Source organism: Macaca thibetana, chromosome 7 (genome assembly GCF_024542745.1).
Source record: "Macaca thibetana thibetana isolate TM-01 chromosome 7, ASM2454274v1, whole genome shotgun sequence".
In the NCBI taxonomy this organism is placed as follows: Eukaryota; Metazoa; Chordata; class Mammalia; order Primates; family Cercopithecidae; genus Macaca; species Macaca thibetana.
Window position 1 is genome coordinate 5,414,333 of NC_065584.1, and position 20,325 is coordinate 5,434,657.

Below are 20,325 nucleotides of genomic sequence, written 5' to 3' on the forward strand. Positions count from 1 at the left end.
ACCAGCCTGGCCAACATGGTGAAACTCTGTCTCTACTAAAAATACAAAAATTAGCTGGGCGTGGTGGCAGGCACCTGTAATCTCAGCTACTTGGGAGGCTGAGGCAGGAGAATCACTTGAACCCAGGAGGCAGAGGTTGCAGTGAGCTGAGATTGTGCCATTCCACTCCAACCTGGGCAACAGAGTGAGACTCTGTCTCAAAAAATATATATAAAACTAAAAAATAAAATAAAAAGAAGAAAAAGAAGAGTAATGGCAGGGGTGGAGTGGGGGAACTTGCCTCCCAGATATAATGTATTATAAAACCTCTTAAGCCAGGCACGGTGGCTCACACCTGTAATCCCAACACTTTGGGAGGCCAAGTCAGGTGGATCACAAGGTCAGGAGATCAAGACCATGCTGGCTAACACAGTGAAACCCCATCTCTATTAAAAATACAAAATAATTAGCCGGGCTTGGTGGCGGGCGCCTGTAGTCCCAGCTACTTGGGAGGCTGAGGCATGAGAATGTCGTGAACCTGGGAGGTGGAGCTTGCACTGAGCAAGATCGCACCACTGCACTCCAGCCTGGGCAACAGAGCGAGACTCTGTCTCAAAAAAAAAAAAAAAAAAACTCTTGAAACAGATCCTTTTCCTAAAATGGAATAAGTACAGAATTAGGCCCCAATAAAAACGGACATATGATATAGATGGCAGGATTAATTTAAGAAAAGGTATTGGAACAATCAACTACCATTTATAATTTTAAAATTGAATTCCTACTTCCCTCCTCACTCCAAAATAAACTCCAGATAGAGCAAACATTTTAATATTTTAAAAAACCATAAGAGTCCAAAAAGAAATGACTTGAATAAATATATTTATAATCTTGAAGTGAGGAAAGCTTTTCTAAACATAGCCCAAAATTCAGAAGCCATAGGATATTTTTTATTTTATATCTTGCATGACACAAGACACCATATGAAAAGACAACAAGCTTGGAAAAAATATTCACAATACATATGGCAAGGGATTAACATCCTTAATAATAAAAACTTACGTTGAGCAATTAGAAAGAAAAAGTAACCCAGTAGAAAAAAATAGACAAAGGACATAAGCAAGCAATTCACAAAAGTTGCATTCATTAGGATTTTTGTTGATGACTTTTGAGTTTCCTGTCATGCCTAGAAAGAATTTCCCCACTGCAGGATGTTCATTGTTTCTGATAACTAAAGAAATGCAAATTGGAACAATTTTTTACTCTCACATTGGAAAATATCAACTATCAATATAAAATTGATAATAGTGTTAGCACAGACGTTAGTGTTGGCACAAGTATTAAGAAACAGAATGGGTTCACATCCTTGGTGAGGGAAAAAAATAGGCATTTTGATTTTCCATTAGCGAGAATGTAAGTTGCCATTATTTATTTGGAGGGCAATTTGATCATTTCTGTTGAAATATTTATTGTAGTTATGTGATTTGACTCAACTCAAGTTCTAGGACTTTCCCCTCATAAATGTACAAAGATTATGTGTATAAGGATTTTCACCAAGACATCGTTCTTAATAGTGAAAAATTGGCAATAATCCAGATACCCATCAATAGAGAATTCAACAAATAAATTATGGAAATGACGTACTTCACAGCTGTTGAACCATGAATTCATAAACTTATATAGACTGACATGAAAAGATCATCAAAATATATTAAATGAAAAATACAGGCCTGGTGTGGTGGCTCACACCTGTATCCTAGCACTTTGGGAGGCCGAAGCAGAAGCATCAATCATTTAAACCCAGGAGGTTGAAACTGCAGTGAGTCATGACACACCATTGCACTCCAGCCTGGGCCACAGAGCAAGACCCTGTCTCAACGTTTTATATATATATGTGTATGTGTGTGTATGTTACAGATTAGTATGTATAATATTTCATTTTCTGAAAGGCAGAATTTTTTTTTTTTTTTTTTTGAGACTGAGTCTGGCTCTTGCTGCCCAGGCTGGAGTGCAGTGGTGCAATCTCAGCTCACTGCAACTTCCACCTCCTGGGTTCAAGCAATCCTCTTGCCTCTGCCTCCTGAGTAGCTGGGATTACAGGTGCCCACCACCACGCTAATTTTTTTTTTTTTTTTTTTTTTTGAGATGGAGTCTCACTATGTCTCCCAGGCTGGAGTGCACTGGCACCATCTCCGCTTACTGCAAGCTCCATCACCTCCCGGGTTCACACCATTCTCGTGCCTCAGCCTCCTGAGAAACTGGGACTACAGGCACCCACCACCACACCCGGCTAATTTTTTTGTATCTTTAGTAGAGATGGGGTTTCACTGTGTTCGCCAGGATGGTCTTGATCTCCTGACCTCATGATCTGCCCGCCTTGGCCTCCCAAAGTGCTGGGATTTCAGGCGTGAGCCACCGCGCCTGGCCCACCACGCTAATTTTTGTATTTTTAGTAGAGACAGGGTTTCACCATGTTGGCCAGGCTGGTCTCAAACTACTGACCTCAGGTAATCTGCCCACCTCAGCCTCCCAAAGTGCTGGGATTACAGGTGTGAGCCATCTCACCCAGCCTGAGAAGGTAAAATTTGCATATACCTATAACAAAATAGGTTTAATTAAACTCTGAGTTTGAGAACTGACTTCATTATTTGCTAACACTTTCACTTTTTAGAGAGTAACCTCTCTAAATCTATTTTCTTGTGCCTAAAGTTAGAGTATTACATATTTCTTATGTGTGTCAAAAGTTCAAAAGACAAAATATATAAAATCTCTTTGTAAATGGTAATGTACTATATAAATATATGGTAATCAAACAAAAGTCTTTAAATGTAAATGACTCCCATAATCATCTGTATTCTTTTTGTGTGTGGGGGGGTCAGGGTTTCACTTCTTCACCCAGGATAGAGTGCAGTGGCATGATCACGGCTCACTGTATCCTCGACCTCCCAGGCTCAAGCGATCCTCCCACCTCAGCCTCCTCAGTAGCTGGAATTACAGGCGCATGCTACCATGCCTGGCTAATTATCTTTTTTTTTTTTTTTTTTTTTTTTTTTTTAAGACAGAGTCTCACTCTGTCACCCAGGCTGGAGTGCAGTGGCCGGATCTCAGCTCACTGCAAGCTCCACCTCCCGGGTTTAGCCATTCTCCTGCCTTAGCCTCCCGAGTAGCTGGGACTACAGGCGCCCGCCACTTCGCCCGGCTAGTTTTTTTTTTTCGTATTTTTTAGTAGAGACGAGGTTTCACCGTGTTAGCCAGGATGGTCTCGATCTCCTGACCTCGTGATCTGCCCATCTCAGCCTCCCAAAGTGCTGGGATTACAGGCTTGAGCCACCGCGCCCGGCCCTTAATTATCTTTTGTAGAGATGGGGTCCCACTATGTTGCCCAGGCTGGTCTTGAACTCCTGGGTTCAAGCAAATCTCCTGCTTCGGCCTCCCAAAGTGCTAGGATTATAGGCATGAGCCACCGCACCCAGTCTGTATTCTAATAAAACTAAATAGACATATAATTATTACTTTTTAACTTGATTTAATAACATAAAGCTTAATATCGGCCGGGCGCGGTGGCTCAAGCCTGTAATCCCAGCACTTTGGGAGGCCGACACGGGCGGATCACGAGGTCATGAGATCGAGACCATCCTGGCTAACACGGTGAAACCCCGTCTCTACTAAAAAATACAAAAAAAAAAAAAAAAATTAGCCGAGCGAGGTGGCGGGCGCCTGTAGTCCCAGCTACTTGGGAGGCTGAGGCAGGAGAACGGCATGAACCCGGGAGGCGGAGCTTGCAGTGAACTGAGATCCGGCCACTGCACTCCAGCCTGGGCGACAGAGCGAGACTCCGTCTCAAAAAAAAAAAAAAAAAAAAAAAAAAAAAAAAAGCTTAATATCTTTTTGGTGTGATAAGTCATTCTTAAGTTTTTATAGCATAACATACCCCTTAGGAAACCTTAGGAAAGCTTTTAATTTCATTCTCCAACCCAAATGTATATGCATACCAAATTTTGCATACAACTTTATGGATCATATAGACACTCCCTCAAAACAAAATATCATTCCATGGATTACTGCTATGAATTCTAGTCTCCGAAATGCATAAAGAAGAGGAAAACGGCTGGGCATGGTGGCTCATGCCTGTAATCCCAGCACTTTAGGAGGGAGAGGCAGGCAGATCACAAGGTCAGGAGATCAAGACCACCCTGGCCAACAGGGTGAAACTCTGTCTCTACTGAAAATCCAATAATTAGCCAGGCGTCGTGGCACGTGCTTGTAATCCCAGCTACTCGGGAGGCTGAGGCAGGAGAATTGCTTGAACCTGGGAGGCAGAAGTTGCGGTGAGCTGAGATCGCGCCACTGCTCTCCAGCCTGGGTGACAGAGTGAGACTCCATCTCAAAAAAACAAACAACAAACCACAACTAGTTGGTAGATGTGACAGAAGCTTCCATATACAATAATTATGAGTAAGCTAAAACACCTAAGAATATGCTTAATAAGAACTGTGCTGGATCTTTATGGTGAAAACTTTAAAATGCTATTGAAGGACTCAGAAGAACAATTAAATACATAGAAAGGCACACTGTTCTTGAGTAGAAAAGCTCAACATCATAAAGGTGTTAGTTCTTTCTAAGTTAGTCTATAAATTTTATGTGATTTCATTAAATTACAAGCTAAGTTTGGAAACTAGGCGATATTATTTCAAAGTTCAAGTGGAAAAAGTAAAAAAGCAAGAACAGAGGCTGGGCGCAGTGGCTCACACCTGTAATCCCAGCTGTTTGGGAGGTGAGGAGGGTGGATCGCTTGAGCTCAGGAGTTTGAAACCAGCATGGGCAACATGGCGAAACCCCATCTCTACTAAAAATACAGAAATTAGCTGGGTGTGGTGGCAGGTGCCTGTAGTCCCAGCCCTTGCGGGGCTGAGGTGGGAGAATCACTTGAGCCTAGGAAGTGGAGGTTGCAGTGAGCCGAGATCACACCACTGCACTCCAGGCTGAATGACAGAATGAGACTTTGTCTCAAAAAAAAAGAAGAAAAGAAAAGCAAGAAGAGTCAGAGGAATTCTAAAAAGAATGTATGGGGAGGGGGAGGCAGGGGAATCAGCTCTGTCAAATATTAAAATAGATAAGAAAAGATGTAGTGTTGCACAGGCATGCCAACAGATCCATAGAACAGAATGAGAAATCCAGAAACAAATACACGTAAGAATTTTATATGTGATTTTTTAAATGTTATTAACATTATTTAAAATCTGTAGGTAAAAGATGAATGTTCAATAAATAGGATTAGGATTGCTGGGTAGTCATCTGTGAAAGTGGATGAAAGATTAAAACATAAAAAACAAAAAGTGGCCGGGCATGGTGGCTCACACCTACAATCGCTGCACTTTGGGAGGCTGAGGTGGGCAGAGCACTTGAGCCCAGGAGTTCAAGACCAGCCTGGGCAACATAGACCCCATCTCAATTTAAAAACTAAATAAATAATGGAAGTAATGAAGGGGAGACATTTTTAGTTTCAGAGTGTGGAAATTCTTTATAATATGACACAAAATTTGAAAGCCATAGAAGAAATTGTGATCACATTAAAAAGTTTTTTTAGGGCCGGGCGCGGTGGCTCAAGCCTGTAATTCCAGCACTTTGGGAGGCCGAGACGGGCGGATCACAAGGTCAGGAGATCGAGACCATCCTGGTAACACGGTGAAACCCCGTCTCTACTAAAAAATACAAAAAACTAGCTGGGCGCGGTGGCGGGCACCTGTAGTCCCAGCTACTCGGGAGGCTGAGGCAGGAGAATGGCACGAACCCGGGAGGCGGAGCTTGCAGTGAGCTGAGATCCGGCCACTGCACTCCAGCCTGGGCGGCAGAGCGAGACTCCGTCTCAAAAAAAAAAAAAAAAAAGTTTTTTTAATCTGATAAACCACTATAAGTGTTGCAGGATCTTAGGGGGTATCACTTTTCTGGCTAGAAACCTCTGTGGCTGGTGGCACCCTTGTCTGAATTTTGCTTGGGCTCACTGGGCTCATTCTGCCCATTCAGCCTGGCAGGCTGTGCTTGGCTCATGCTACCAGCCTGGATCCCATGCCTCCAAAGGAGTCTGTAAGTCAGGTATGGAGCAGCGAGGGGTGTGTGAACGAGCGTGGAGTCCAGCCACTGTGCAGACATGCCAGCTGCTGCCGTGGAGCAGGCAGCTCCAGGTGCCAGCACAGACAATGGCTCTCTGCAAGGCTGCAGCTGGACCAGGCACATCACAAGCAGCTTTCCCAGCTGGCACCAGAAGCTTGGAGATACCGGGAACTGCAGGGCCCCAAAGAGAGACTCACAACCCTGGCTCAGGTAGCTCCCAGGTCTCCCAGATCTGGGCTTCCCAAAGGGCCACAGCTCTTCTCTCCTTCTCTTCACCTGCAATGTGGTGAGCAGTGGGCATGTTTTAACCCTGTCTGTGTTACAGTTCTTTTAGTCTCACCATTCGGTGGGTCCTGAGTTTTTGTCCTGTGAACAGGAAGAATGAGGTATGCAGACAAGTGAAGGGTGACCAAGATGAAAACGAGCTTTATTGAGTGGTAGAACAGCTCCAGGGAGACCTGGAGGAGGTAGCTCCTTTCTGCAGCCAGGGTGTTCAGCTCCTAGCAAAGAGGGTAGCTCCTCTCTGTTAGGCAGGTCAACCCAAGGAGTGTTTAGCTCCTAGCGTGGAGGGTACCTCCTCTCTGTAGCTGGTCATCCTGTCTTCAGCTCTGCTCTGGCTGAGCCCTGGGCTTTTATGGGCCTCAGAGGGGAGGAAGTGCACACTGATTGGTCCATGGGTGGCCATGGGTGGGCCTGGAAAAGGCACCACAAATTCCCACTCCAGTCCATGGGACTGCAGCCTGGCCCCAGCCTTCAGGCCCTCCCTGGCCTGAAGGTGGCGCCTCACTGGGAACCCACGCCTTTCCACCCTGGAGCAGGTATGCCTCCTACCACTTTTCATGGCACCCAGGCTATTCCTGGTGAGGGGTGCCTGCAGACCAGTGCTGAGCTGCCCTTAGCACCCCCCTTGGCGTCTCTCCCATGCTCCTCGTTACCAAAAATCCGAAGAGGGAGGTTGACATGTTAGTGCTGCCCCAAGTGGGTGCACACCCAGCCAGGCTAGGACAGCGCCCAGGCTCAACCCTAATACCACTCTGAGATCGGAGTGGGTACCCAGGGGTGGGGAGAGGCCAGGCAGCGGAAGCAGACACCCCCAAGCCTGTGCCCTGAAGGCACAGACTGCAGAGATGCCCAGATCCTACACCTGGGAGGGTGGGGCTCCCACCACTCCATGGAGCTTGCAGGCAGCTGGGGGCAGGGGCTTCAGGTCCTCAGTGGGCCCCTTTCTGCCTGCCCCCCATGCCCCACTGCTTCTCTGCGCCCAGCCCCATTGCGGCAGCCCCCAGGGTGGTAGGTTCCATGGGGGGTAGGGGATGTTGGGGAGGGTCCAGCTTGTCCCTGGCTCCTGCTGGCTCTGTGGTTCACGGAACTGCCCCAGGCACAGCTCTACCTCCTCCCCATGCCCTCTCCACAGTGGCAGTAGGCTAGAGTGACGACACGGGGCCAGGGTCCAGAGCAGCAGAGGCTCCAGGCCTGGGGACGGGTCTCACCTGACCATGCAAGGGTAGGGGCAGCACAATCGACTGCCTCGGGGATGCAGAGCACAGGAGAGCCACAGCCACCATTCCTGCTCCCGCAGCTGCCCCTGCCACCACTGCTTGTACCTCCCCACTGCGGCTGGTGCAGTGGCCACTGCCATCATAAGCAAGAATCAACAAACAACAAACTGGAAAAAGAATAAAGCACTCCTAGAAATAAATAAAAGAAAAGCTAAAAATCTAATGGACAAAGGATATGAGCAAACACTTGGGAACAAAACAGAAACACAACTGTCTCTCAACCATTAAAAGATGCTCGGTCTTGGCCGGGTGCGGTGGCTCACACCTGTAATCCCAACACTTTGGGAGACCAAGGTCAGTGGATCACGAGGTCAGGAGATCGAGACCATCCTGGCTAACACGGTGAAACCTCGTCTCTACTAAAAATACAAAAAAATGGCCAGGCGCGGTGGCTCAAGCCTGTAATCTCAGCACTTTGGGAGGCCGAGACAGGCGGATCACGAGGTCAGGAGATCGAGACCATCCTGGCGAACACGGGAAACCCCGTCTCTACTAAAAAATACAAAAAAAAAAAAACTAGCTGGGCGAGGTGGCGGGCGCCTGTAGTCCCAGCTACTCAGGAGGCTGAGGCAGGAGAATGGCGTAAACCCGGGAGGCGGAGCTTGCAGTGAGCTGAGATCCAGCCACTGCACTCCAGCCTGGGCGACAGAGCCAGACTCCATCTCAAAAAATAAAAATAAAAAATAAAAAAATAAAAAAAAATTAGTTGGGTGTGGTAGCAGGTGCCTGTCGTCCCAACTACTTGGGAGGCTGAGGCAGGAGAATGGCGTGAACCCAGGAGGCGGAGCTTGCAGTGAGCCAAGATGGCTTCATTGCACTCCAGGGCGACAGAGCAAGACTCCGTCCCAAAAAAAAAAAACATGCTCAGTCTTAAACTTAAGAAAAATACAAATTAAAATAATAGTTAAGCTGGGCTCATGGCAGGTGCCTGTATCCCATCCACTCAGGAGGCTGAGGCAGGTGCTTTGCTTGAGCGCAGAAGTTCTAGGCTAGCCTAGACAACGTAGGGAGACCCCATCTCTAAAAAAATGTTTTTTAGAATCAGATAAAATTTTTTTTTTTTCTTTAGGACAGGGTCTTGCTCTGTCGCCCAGACTGGAGTGTAGGGTCACAATAATGGCTCACTACAGCCTCGACTTCCTGGACTCAACTGATCCTCCCACCTCAGCCTGCCACAGTACTGGGATTACAGGCGTGAACTGCTGTACTTGGCTAAATATTTTCACAGTCAAAAAGTTTGATGACTGTTTACAAGGTATTATGAAACAAATATGTATATTACTGTTGGTGATGTAAAGCTTACAAGCTCAATAGAGAACAACATGCTGAAACCCCATCTCTACTAAAAATACAAGAATTAGCCAAGCATGGTGGCAGGCACCTGTAGTCCCAGCTACTTGGGAGATTGAGGCAGGAGAATCGCTTGAACCCAGGAGGCAGAGGTTGCAGTGAACTGAGATTGTGCTACTGCACTCCAGCCTGGGCAACAGAGCGGGACTCCATCTCAAAAAATAAATAAATAAATACAAACAAAACAAATGACACAGGGCTGGGCGCGGTGGCTCACGCCTGTAATCCCAGCACTTTGGGAGGCCGAGGCGGGCGGATCACAAGGTCAGGAGATCGAGACCACGGTGAAACCCCGTCTCTACTAAAAATACAAAAAATTAGCCGGGCACGGTTGTGGGCGCCTGTAGTCCCAGCTACTCGGGAGGCTGAGGCAGGAGAATGGCGTGAACCTGGGAGGCGGAGCTTGCAGTGAGCCGAGATCGCGCCACTGCACTCCAGCCTGGGCGACAGAGCGAGACTCCGTCTCAAAAAAAAAAAAAAAAAAAAACAAATGACACAAATGAACGGAAAAATAATATTGAAGAAAACAGGAGATGAGAATTTAAAAGAAGTGCTAATATTAGTAGTTTAAATAGATATTGCATCTATGAAATAAGAACGGTCTGCATTCTTATAAAAAACTTGGGAAAATAAAAAAACCTCTTGTATATTAAAAACATAACAGCAGAAATTAAAATGCTAGAAGGGTTGGAAGAGAAAGTTGAAATCAACTGGGCACAGTGGCTCATGCCTGTAATCCCAACAATTTGGGAGACCAAGAATTAGGAACCAGACTGGGCAACACAGTGAGACCTCTCTCTACAAAAAATAAAAAAAATTAGCCAGGCATAGTGGCACATGCCTGTGGTCCCAGCTACTCAGGAGGCTATTGCGGGAGGATCACTTGAGCCCAGGAGTTCAAGGCTGCAGTGAGCCACGATGGCACCACTGCACTCCAGCCTGGGTGACAGCAAAACCCTATCTCCAGGAAAAAAAAAAAAAAAAAAAAAAAAAAAAAAAAAACAGGAAAATTGAAGAAATCTTCGAAAAAGAGCAAGAAGGAAAGAGGAATAGTAGAAGAATAAGAAGCCAGGTGCAGTGGCTCCTGCCTGTAATCCCAGCACTTTGAGAGGTAAAGCCAGGAGTTCAAGACCAGCTTGGGCAACATAGTGAGACCTCCATCTCTACAAAAAAATTTAAAACTTAGCTGGGCATGGTGGTGTGTGCCTGTAGTCTCAGCTACTCAGGAAGCTGAGGTGGGAGGATCTCTTGAGCCCAGGAGTTCAAGATTACAGTGAGCTATGATCATACCACTGTGCTCCAGCCTGGGCAACAGAGCAAGACCCTGTCTCTTTCAAAAAAAACAAAGGGAGAGGCCGGGCGCGGTGGCTCAAGCCTGTAATCCCAGCACTTTGGGAGGCCGAGACGGGCGGATCACAAGGTCAGGAGATCGAGGCCATCCTGACTAACACGGTGAAACCCCGTCTCTACTAAAAAAATACAAAAAACTAGCCGAGTGTGGTGGTGGGCGCCTGTAGTCCCAGCTACTTGGGAGGCTGAGGCAGGAGAATGGCGTAAACCTGGGAGGCGGAGCTTGCAGTGAGCTGAGATCTGGCCACTGCACTCCAGTCTGGGCGACAGAGTGAGACTCCGTCTCAAAAAAAACAAAAACAAAAACAAGGTCAACAAGTTCAAGAGTTCAAGACCAGCCTGGCCAATATGGTGAAACCCCATCTCTACTAAAAATACAAAAAATTAGCCAGGCATGGTGGCAGGCATCTGTAGTCCCAGCTACTCAGGAGGTTGCAGCAGGAGAATCGCTTGAACCCAGGAGGTGGAGGTTGCAGTGAACTGAGACCACACCACTGCACGGCAGCCTGAACGACAGAGCAAGACTCTGTCTCAAAAAAAAAATAAAATAACAAGAGTCACCTTTGCTCCAGTTCCCAACAAGTTCCTTATCTCCATCTGAGACCATTTCAGCCTGGATTTCATTGTCCATATCATTATCAGCATTTTGGTCAAAGCCATCCAACAAGTCTCTAGGAAGTTCAAACTGTTCTAACCTCTGCCCATTACCCAGTTCCAAAGTTGCTTCCAGATTTTTGGGTTATCTTTTCAGCAGCGCCCCACTCTACTGGTAACAATTTACTGTATTAGTCCATATTCATGCTGCTGATAAGGACATACCCAAGAGTGGGAAGAAAAATAGGTTTAATGGTCTTACAGTTCCACATTGCTGGGGAAGCCTCACAATCATGGCAGAAGGCAAGGAGTAGCAAGTCATGGCTTACATGGATGGCAGCAGGCAAAGAGAGAGCTTGTGCAGGGAAACTCCCATTTTTAAAACCATCAGATCTTGTGAACCTTATTCACTATCTTGAGAATAGCACAGGAAAGACCCACCCCCATGATTCAGTTACCTCCCACCAGCTCCCTCCCACAACGTGTAGGAATTGTGGGAGTTACAATTCAAGGTGAGATTTGGGTGAGGACACAGCCAAACCATATCAGGGATATTCAACTTGGAACTACTGTTACATAAAACATGGATATTCAACTTGGAACTACTGTCACATACAACATGGATGAATCCCACAGACCTAATGCTGAGTGGACGTAACCAGACACAAGAGTACATATTGTGTAATTCCATCTGTATGAAGTTCAGAAATGGACAAAACTAATCAATGGTGTCAGAATGTTGGTTATCTTTGAGGGAGATATTGATAGGGAAGAAACAGGGAGTCTTTGGGATGCTGGAAAGTCTGCATCTTGAGCTGGGTGTTGCCTGTGTAAAAGTGTGTCAAGTATTACACTTAGGATTTAGCACTTTATGTAAATTATACTTTAATTTAAAAAGTTAAAAAATTTAGCTGTCCAATAAAAATTAAAATAAATGAAATGCAATCCACATAGCCCTGCTAAAGTCAGGAAGAGAATGTCCACTATCTCCACTACTGTTCAACAGTGTATTGAAGGTATTAGCCAAAGCAATCAGATAAGAGTTATAAATTAGGGGCCGGGTGCAGTGGCTCACACCTGTAATCCCAGCACTTTGGGAGGCCGAGGCGGGTGGATCATGAGGTCAGGAGGTCAAGACCAACCTGGCCAACATGGTGAAACCCTGTCTCTACTAAAAATACAAAAAATTAGCTGGGCGTGGTGGCGGGCGCCTGTAGTCCCAGCAACTCCAGAGGCTGAGACAGGAGAATAGTTTGAACCCAGGAGGTGGAGGTTGCAGTAAGCCAAGATCACGCCATTGCACTCCAGCATGGGCGACAAGAGCAAGACTCCATCTCAAAAAAAAAAGTTATAAATTAGATATGTAAAAATTAGAAAAGAGAAGGTAAAAGTTTTACTATTTGTTAATGATAGGATCAATATTTACACGGCCCAAGAAAATCAACTAAAAAACTGCTATTAAAAAAGAAATTTTTAAAAAAGAATTCAAAGCTAGGCACCATGGTACAAGGCTGTAGTCCCAGCTTGAGGTATGAGAATTGGTTGAGTCCAGGAGTCCGAGTCCAGCAAGTCCCCTTTTTTTTGTTTGTTTGTTTTTATTTTTGGAGACAAGGTCCCACTCTGTTGCCTAGGCTGTAGCGCAATGGCAGATTATGGCTCACTGCAGCCTCAACCTCCCAGTTTCAAGCTATCCTCCCACCTCAGCCTCCCAAGTAGCTTCGTCCACAGGTACGTGCCACCACGCTTAGCTAATTTTCTAAATTTTTTGTAGAGACGTGGTCTCGCCATGTTGCCCAGGTTGGTCTCAAAATGGTCTCAAGTGATCCTCCTGTTTTGGCCTCCCAAAATGCTGGTATTACAGGTGTGAGCCATTGCACCTGGGCTTCAAGGCCCCAGTTCTAAAAAAAAAAAAAAAAAAAAAAAAAAAAAATTTAAAGAGAGAATTCAGTGAAATGATAGGTTATACAATTACAGAAATCAGAAGCCTTTATACACACAAAGACACAAACAGTATTACAGTGAGCATCTTCATACATGCACTCTTATGGATCCATATCGTAACTTCCCTTGGGTCTGTGCTCAGGAACAGGATTGGTGGGACAGAGGGTTCACACATTCTTCATTTGACTGAAACTGCTAGGTGACTCTCTAGAACAGCCGCACCAGCTGGCACACCCACCAGCATCCTTGCTAGTACTTGTCATATCCCCTACATATCCTCCGTGCTTGTGGAAAATGTGCTTCTGCAAAACCAGGGGCTAGGCCGGGCGCGGTGGCTCATGCCTGTAATCCCAGCACTTTGGGAGGCTGAGGCAGGCGGATCACGAGGTCAGGAGACCAAGACCATCCTGACCAACATGGTGAAACCCCGTCTCTACTAAAAATTTAAAAAGGAGCTGGGCATGATGGTGCACACCTGTAGTCCCAGCTACTTGGGAGGCTGAGGCAGGAGAATTGCTTGAACCCAGGAGTCATGGGTTGCAGTGAGCCAAGATCGTGCCACTGCACTCCAGCCTGGCAATAGAGCGACACTACATCTCAAAAAAGAAAAGAAAAAAAAAAAACAGCTAAACTAAGAAAGAAGCAAGCATGAGATCTAGGAAACAGAGGGAAGTGGTGAGAGGAATCCCCTAGATGTGCAGCAGGCCTGCGTTGGGGCACCACTGATTCCAGACTCCCCACCCTCGCCTCCTTAAAGGGCCCAGGATATCAGGAGGGACTGGCCGTAGTCTTAGCTAAAATTATTGTCATTGACAACAGTTCTTCTGTCTATAAAGTTTGAGTATTTCTGCCTTCTCTCAGTATCAGTCTATATCATCCCCTAAGCAGTAGATCTATGCTTTCTTTGTTCTTCTTGCCCTAAGAATAAATCTAAAGACCTTTTTTATTGTCCTTAGAATTTCTGGCAGATTACAGCACAGTCCTCCTGACAGTATTTTTCAGGATTGTGTCATTCTTCAGGATCCATCTCTGATTCTACTTCCCTTCATCTATATTTTGTTCATCCTCTCAAAACATTAGCTCAACAGGGCAGGCGCAGTGGCTCACACCTGTAATCCCTGCACTTTGGGAGGCCAAGGTGGGCAGATCACCTGAGATCAGGAGTTCAAGACCAGCTTGGCCAATATGGGGAAACCCCATCTTTACTAAAAATACAAAACTTAGCTGGGCGTGATGGCAGGTGCCTGTAATCACAGCTACTCGGGAGGCTGAGGGAGGAGAATCGCTTGAACCAGGGAGGTGGAGGTTGCAGTGAGCCAAGGTGTGCCACTGCACTCCAGCCTGGGCGACAGAGCAAGACTGTCTCAAAAAAAAAGAAAAAAAAATTTAGCTCAACAGGGAGCTCAGGCGGGCACACTGGTTTCCATTACTACTTCCCTCTTTTCATCTTCGTCATGATTATTCATGATTGTATAATCAGGATTTCTTTTTAAAGAAGCTCCCTACTTGATATTAGCTGACAGAACAAAAGGTTCTTGATTAAATGATAGCTCTTCCCTGCTCACTGAAAGTCAAAAGCTAACAAAATACTTTCATCAAAAAATGGATTTTGATATCCATTGTTATGAAAATAGTGAAAAACTTCCAAGAGTAAATGACTAGTTTTGTGGACAGATGCTTTTAGAGGTCAAGAACCATTGATTGAGAGAGCTGTTTCTGAACAAAGAACTGGAAAAGCCAGGCTCTACCAATACACGATGTAAACGTAAATGAACCACATTGCAGGCACCTACTTTCACGGAACTCTCCCCTCCTTTGCCTGAACATTTCAACAGCCTCTTTTTTTTTTTTTTTTTTTTTTTTTTTTTTTTCCTGTATTTTTAGTAGAGACGAGGTTTCACCATGTTAGCCAGTACGGTCTTGATTTCCTGACCTCATGATCTGCCCGCCTTGGCCTCCCAAAGTGCTGGCATTACAGATGTGAGCCACTGCGCCAAGCCAAGTATGAAATCTTGTCATTTGCAGCAACAAGGATGGATGGGAGGTCATTATACTAAGTGAAATAAACCAGGTACAGGAAGACAAATACCACATGTTCTCACTCACATGCAGGAGCTAAAAAAGAGGTAGAGAGTAGAATGTAGCCGGGCGCGGTGGCTCAAGCCTGTAATCCCAGCACTTTGGGAGGCCGAGACGGGCGGATCACGAGGTCAGGAGATCGAGACCATCCTGGCTAACACGGTGAAACCCCATCTCTACTAAAAAATACAAAAAACTAGCCGGGCGAAGTGGCGGGCGCCTGTGGTCCCAGCTACTCGGGAGGCTGAGGCAGGAGAATGGCGTAAACCCGGGAGGTGGAGCTTGCAGTGAGCTGAGATCCGGCCACTGCACTCCAGCCTGGGCGACAGAGCCAGACTCCGTCTCAAAAAAAAAAAAAAAAAAAAGAGAGTAGAATGTTGGTTATCAGAGGCTGCAAAGGGAAAGGAGAGGGAAAGATGAGTTGAAGTTGGTTAATGGGTATAAAAATACAGTTAGAGCCTGGGCGCAGTGGCTCATGCCTGTAATCCCAGCACTTTGGGAGGCCGAGGTGGGCGGATCACGAGGTCAGGAGATCGAGACCATCCTGGCAAACACAGTGAAACCCCGTCTCTACCAAAATTACAAAAAAATTAGCCAGGCGTGGTGGCGGGCACCTGTAGTCCCAGCTTCTAGGGAGGCTGAGGCAGGAGAATGGCGTGAACCCGGGAGGCAGTGGAGCTTGCAGTGAGCGGAGATCGCGCCACTGCACTCTAGCCTGGGCGACAGAGCGAGACTCTGTCTCAAAAAAAAAAAAAAAAATACAGTTAGAAGGAATAAGTTCTAGTATTCAAGAGTACAGAAGAGAAATCAGTTAATAATTTATATGTCTCAAAATAGTTACAAGACAGGAACTGTCATGTTCTCAGCACAAAGAAAAATGTTTGAGGTGATGAATATCCCAATTACCCTGATTTGATTATTGCACATTACATACATGCATCAAAATATCACATGTAGGCCAGGCGCAGTGGCTCACACCTGTAATCCCAGCACTTTGAGAGGCTGAGGTGGGCGGATCACTTGAGGTCAGGAGTTTGAGACCAGCCTGGCCAACATGGTGAAACCTCGTCTCTACTAAAAATACAAAAAAGATTAGCTGGGCGTGGTGGCACATGCTGTAATCCCAGTTACTCGGGAGGCTGAGGCAGGAGAATTGCTTGCATCCAGGAGGCAGAGGTTGCAGTGAGCCAAGATCGTGCCATTGTACTCCATCCTGGCCAACAGAGTGAATAAGACTCCGTCTCAAAAAATATATATCACATGTACCCCAAAAATATGTATAACTGTTATATGTCTATAATTTTTTTTAAAACCGACTCCATTCATGGTCACAATCATTGGCTCCTAAGAGGTTGTTTGGAACAAGGCTGCTGATGAAAATCATCTAACTATCAAACCCACATTAACTTTTTTTTTTTTTTTGAGACAGAATCTCAATCTGTCACCCAGGACAGAGTGCAGTGGTGCAGTCTCAGCTCACTGCAACCTCCACCTCCCATAGTGTGAACTCAGCTCACTGCAACCTCCACCTCCCAGGTTCAAGCTATTCTCCTCCCTTGGGCTCCCAACTAGCTGGGACTACAGGCGCAGACTGCCACACCTGGCTAATTTTTATATTGTTTTGTAGAGATGGGTTTTTGTTTTTGTTTTGAGATGGAGTTTTGCTCTTGTTGCCCAGGCTGGAGTGCAATGGTGCGATCTCGGCTCACTGCAACCTTTGCCTCCTAGGTTCGAGCAATTCTTCTGCCTCTGCCTCCCAGGTATCTGGGATTACAGGCATCCACCGCCACACCTGGCTAATTTTTTGTATTTCAGTAGAGACAGGGTTTCACCATGTTGGCCAGACTGGCCTCAAACTCCTGACCTTAGGTGACCCATCCTCCTCATCCTCCCAACGTACAGTAATCCCTGAAATCTGGGATTACAGGCGTGAGCCACCATGCCCAGCCGAGATAGGGTTTTGCCATGTCGCCCAGGCTCATCTCGAACTCCTGGACTCAAGCAATCCATCTGCTTCAGCCTTCCAAAATGCTGGGATTATGGCGTGAACCAATGCACCCGGCCTCTACAAAACATTTTTCTTAAAATTAGCTGGAGGCTGGGCGCGGTGGCTCAAGCCTGTAATCCCAGCACTTTGGGAGGCCGAGACGGGCGGAACACGAGGTCAGGAGATCGAGACCATCCTGGCTAACACGGTGAAACCCCGTCTCTACTAAAAAATACATAAAACTAGCCGGGCGTGGTGGCAGCGCCTGTAGTCCCAGCTACTCGGGAGGCAGGAGAATAGCGGGAACCCGGGAGGCGGAGCTTGCAGTGAGCTGAGATCCGGCCACTGCACTCCAGCCTGGGCGACAGAGTGAGACTCCGTCTCAAAAAAAATAAATAAATAAAATTAGCTGGACATGGTAGTGTGTGGCTGTAGTCCCAGCTACTCGAGAAGCAGAGGTAGGAGGCTTGCTTAAGCCCAGCAGTTTGAGGATACAGTGAGTCATGATCATGCCACTGAACTCCAGCCTGGGCAACAGAACTGAGACCCTGTCTCAAAAAAAAAAATTCAACTCCCACTTCTTCTTTTTTTTTTTTTTTTTTTTTTTTTTTTTTTTTCTGAGACTGAGTCTCGCTCTGCTGCCCAGGCTGGAGTATATTGGCACCATCTTGGCCCACCGCAACCTCTATCTCCTGGGTTCAAGCGATTCTTGTGCCTCAGCCTCCTGAGTAGGTGGGATTACAGGCATGTGCCACCACACCTGGCTAATTTTTTTGTATTTTCTTTTTTTTTTTTTTTTTTTTTTTTTGTTGAGACAGAGTCTCCCTGTGTCGCCCAGACTGGAGTGCAGTGGCCGGATCTCAGCTCACTGCAAGCTCCGCCTCCCGGGTTCACGCCATTCTCCTGCCTCAGCCTCCTGAGTAGCTGGGACTACAGGCATCCGCCACCTCGCCCGGCTAGTTTTTTGTATTTTTTAGTAGAGACAGGGTTTCACCGTGTTAGCCAGGATGGTCTCGATCTCCTGACCTTGTGATCCGCCCGTCTCAGCCTCCCAAAGTGCTGGGATTACAGGCTTGAGCCACCGCGCCCGGCCATTGTATTTTCAGTAGAGATGGAGTTTTAGCATGTTGACCAGGCTGGTCTCAAACTCCTGACCTCAGGTCATCTGCCCACCTCGGCCTCCCAAAGTGCTGGGATTACAAGCGTGAGCCACTGCACCTGGCCCCCTACTTCTTTTATGTATTTTGGGGCAGGGGCCTTACCATGTTGCCCAGGCTAGGCTCAAACTCCTGGGCTTAAGCAATGCACTCCCCTTGGCCTCCAAAGTGTTGGGATTACAGGCGTGAGCCACCACTCCCGGCCTTGAGTGCTTATTATGTACTATATTTCCCCGTATTTTATCTAAATTTAGTCTCTAGAATAATCATAGGAAGTAGACATTATTATTCCCATTTGATGAGAAACTCTCACAAGTCATGTGAGTGGCAGAGCCTGAATGTGAGCCCAGGCTTCTTCATACGGAGTGTGGAAGTCTGTGACTTACAGGGAACTCGTGTCATTGATGCATTTAGCTTACTTTCCTAAGGGGCTTTCAAGGGGGACATTTCCCCTGGATTCAATTTTCCCCTTAGCCACTAACTTTCAAAGCCAACCAGAATTTCAGACCCTTCAGTTCAGCTCTCCTGCAGTTGGTTGAGTCATTAGGGGAAGTCTGAATGGGGCCTGGAATAATAACAACTAAGTTCTAATTTTTGCTGCAGGCCCTCTAGCCCAGTCCAAGAGCACCTGGCCACCTGGAGAAGCACTGCTGGACTGGGGGAATTAGGCCATACAGCATCTACAGAGAAGCCCAGCTCCTTACTGGGACCCTGGTCCACTTCCCAAGTTGACCTTCCTGCAAGAAGAGAACATATCACGTATTTTAATACATTTGACAGTCACAGGGGAAGTCTAAGGAAGCCAGGGCCTGCCTGCTTGTGGCCTGTCCAAGTTCATCCTCTGCCACCCTATCTCTGTTATGTTTGGTTTGGAAGTCCAGAAGATTGTGTTTATGTTCCCAGCAGGGCACCCATTCACTGGTACCAAGAAAAGGCCCAAGTGTTTCCCTGGCATCAGGTGGTGTCTGGATCCACCACTCCACACTGTCTCTGGAAACAGCCCTTCCACGTCTCTGCATTCCCTGTTACTGTGTTGCTGGCCTTCGGACGGAGCCAAGGTGCATGGCAACACCTCTATGAGGGTCTGTAGCCATTTATATTGCTTAGGCTACTGGTAAGTGGACTAAGGTTTAAAATTACTATCCTAAACATTTCTAGCTAATGTTAACCAGCCATCCAACCAACCGGTGGTGGGAGTCACAGAATGCTAAAACAATGTCACTCTCTTTACTGTTTATTCCCTGCCTACCCATCCACTGAGTTGACATCTACTGAGAGCCCACTACAGGCCCAGGCAATGTCCAAGAGAGTCCCACGTCCCTGCCTGGAGTGCATGTGACAATCATCATCATACAGGGCTATAGCACATATATGACAAAGTGCTGTGGGAGAAAAGAGAAAGACAATCCAATCCTTTGGGCTCCCAGAAGAGGTGGCTTGCGAGCTGCGCCTTGAGCATCCACTTACGGAGGACAGCATGAGCAAAAGTGGGGAGGAATGTGGGCGGGAGGGGCGTGCAGAAGTGGGCAGTGGAGTTTGGAGTGACTGAACCCTAGGAGGGTGGTGGTGGCAAGAGATGAGGGGGGAGTGTTGGAGGGGCCTGGGCAGGCTGTGCTGAGGAGTTTGGACTTGACACTAAGGCACAGAGAACCACGGAAGGGGCTGAGCATTAGAGGAACAGAGTCACACTCAGTCCCTTAGAACGTCACTCTGGCCTCTGGTTAGACATAGTGGGTGGAACATTTGCATTCATCTCTGTTCCTTCTGGAGCCCTGCTAATGTGTGTATCTCATGCAGCCACAGGACAAAAGAATGGAAGAGGAGAAAGCAGCAGGAGAGAGAAGTGAACCAAATTTTGAATGCTGGGAGCAGATGGACAGGTGGTGACTGACCTTCCCTCAAGCATCTCTGGAGCCACAGCCCCTAGCCGGCCATGTCCAGCATGTGGTAATTTATTGAACAAGAATGGGAGGTACTAAAATACTGACTAGAAGCTTTGTGATTTGTGAGTAAGGGTACAGGAATTTCATTAGAGCCCGTCCCACTATGTCAGAGTCTATACGTCTTTGAAGCTGGTCAATTTCTTTAGAGAGGAACTTCACAGATGAGGAAATTGAGGCACATGGAAGTCAAGTTGTCTCTCCAAAGTCATACAGAGTGGTAGCAGAGCAGGGATTTAAACTCTTAGCCAGTAAAGAATGAAAAGATAGGATTACTAATC

The 20,325-nt window shown here is 46.7% G+C and overlaps 1 protein-coding gene across 1 annotated transcript in view; it reads left to right on the top strand.

The window, feature by feature from the left end:
- The window catches only part of LOC126959115 (uncharacterized), a 37,983-nt gene extending 17,898 nt beyond the window's left edge, over positions 1-20,085 (top strand). The window contains exons 3-4 of the mRNA XM_050798067.1: positions 18,708-19,162; positions 19,902-20,085. Coding sequence (XP_050654024.1) covers positions 18,708-19,162; positions 19,902-19,951 — 505 coding nt within the window. The 3' untranslated portion in view covers positions 19,952-20,085. The remainder of the gene's footprint in view (positions 1-18,707; positions 19,163-19,901) is intronic.
- The last annotated feature ends 240 nt before the right edge of the window (positions 20,086-20,325 follow it).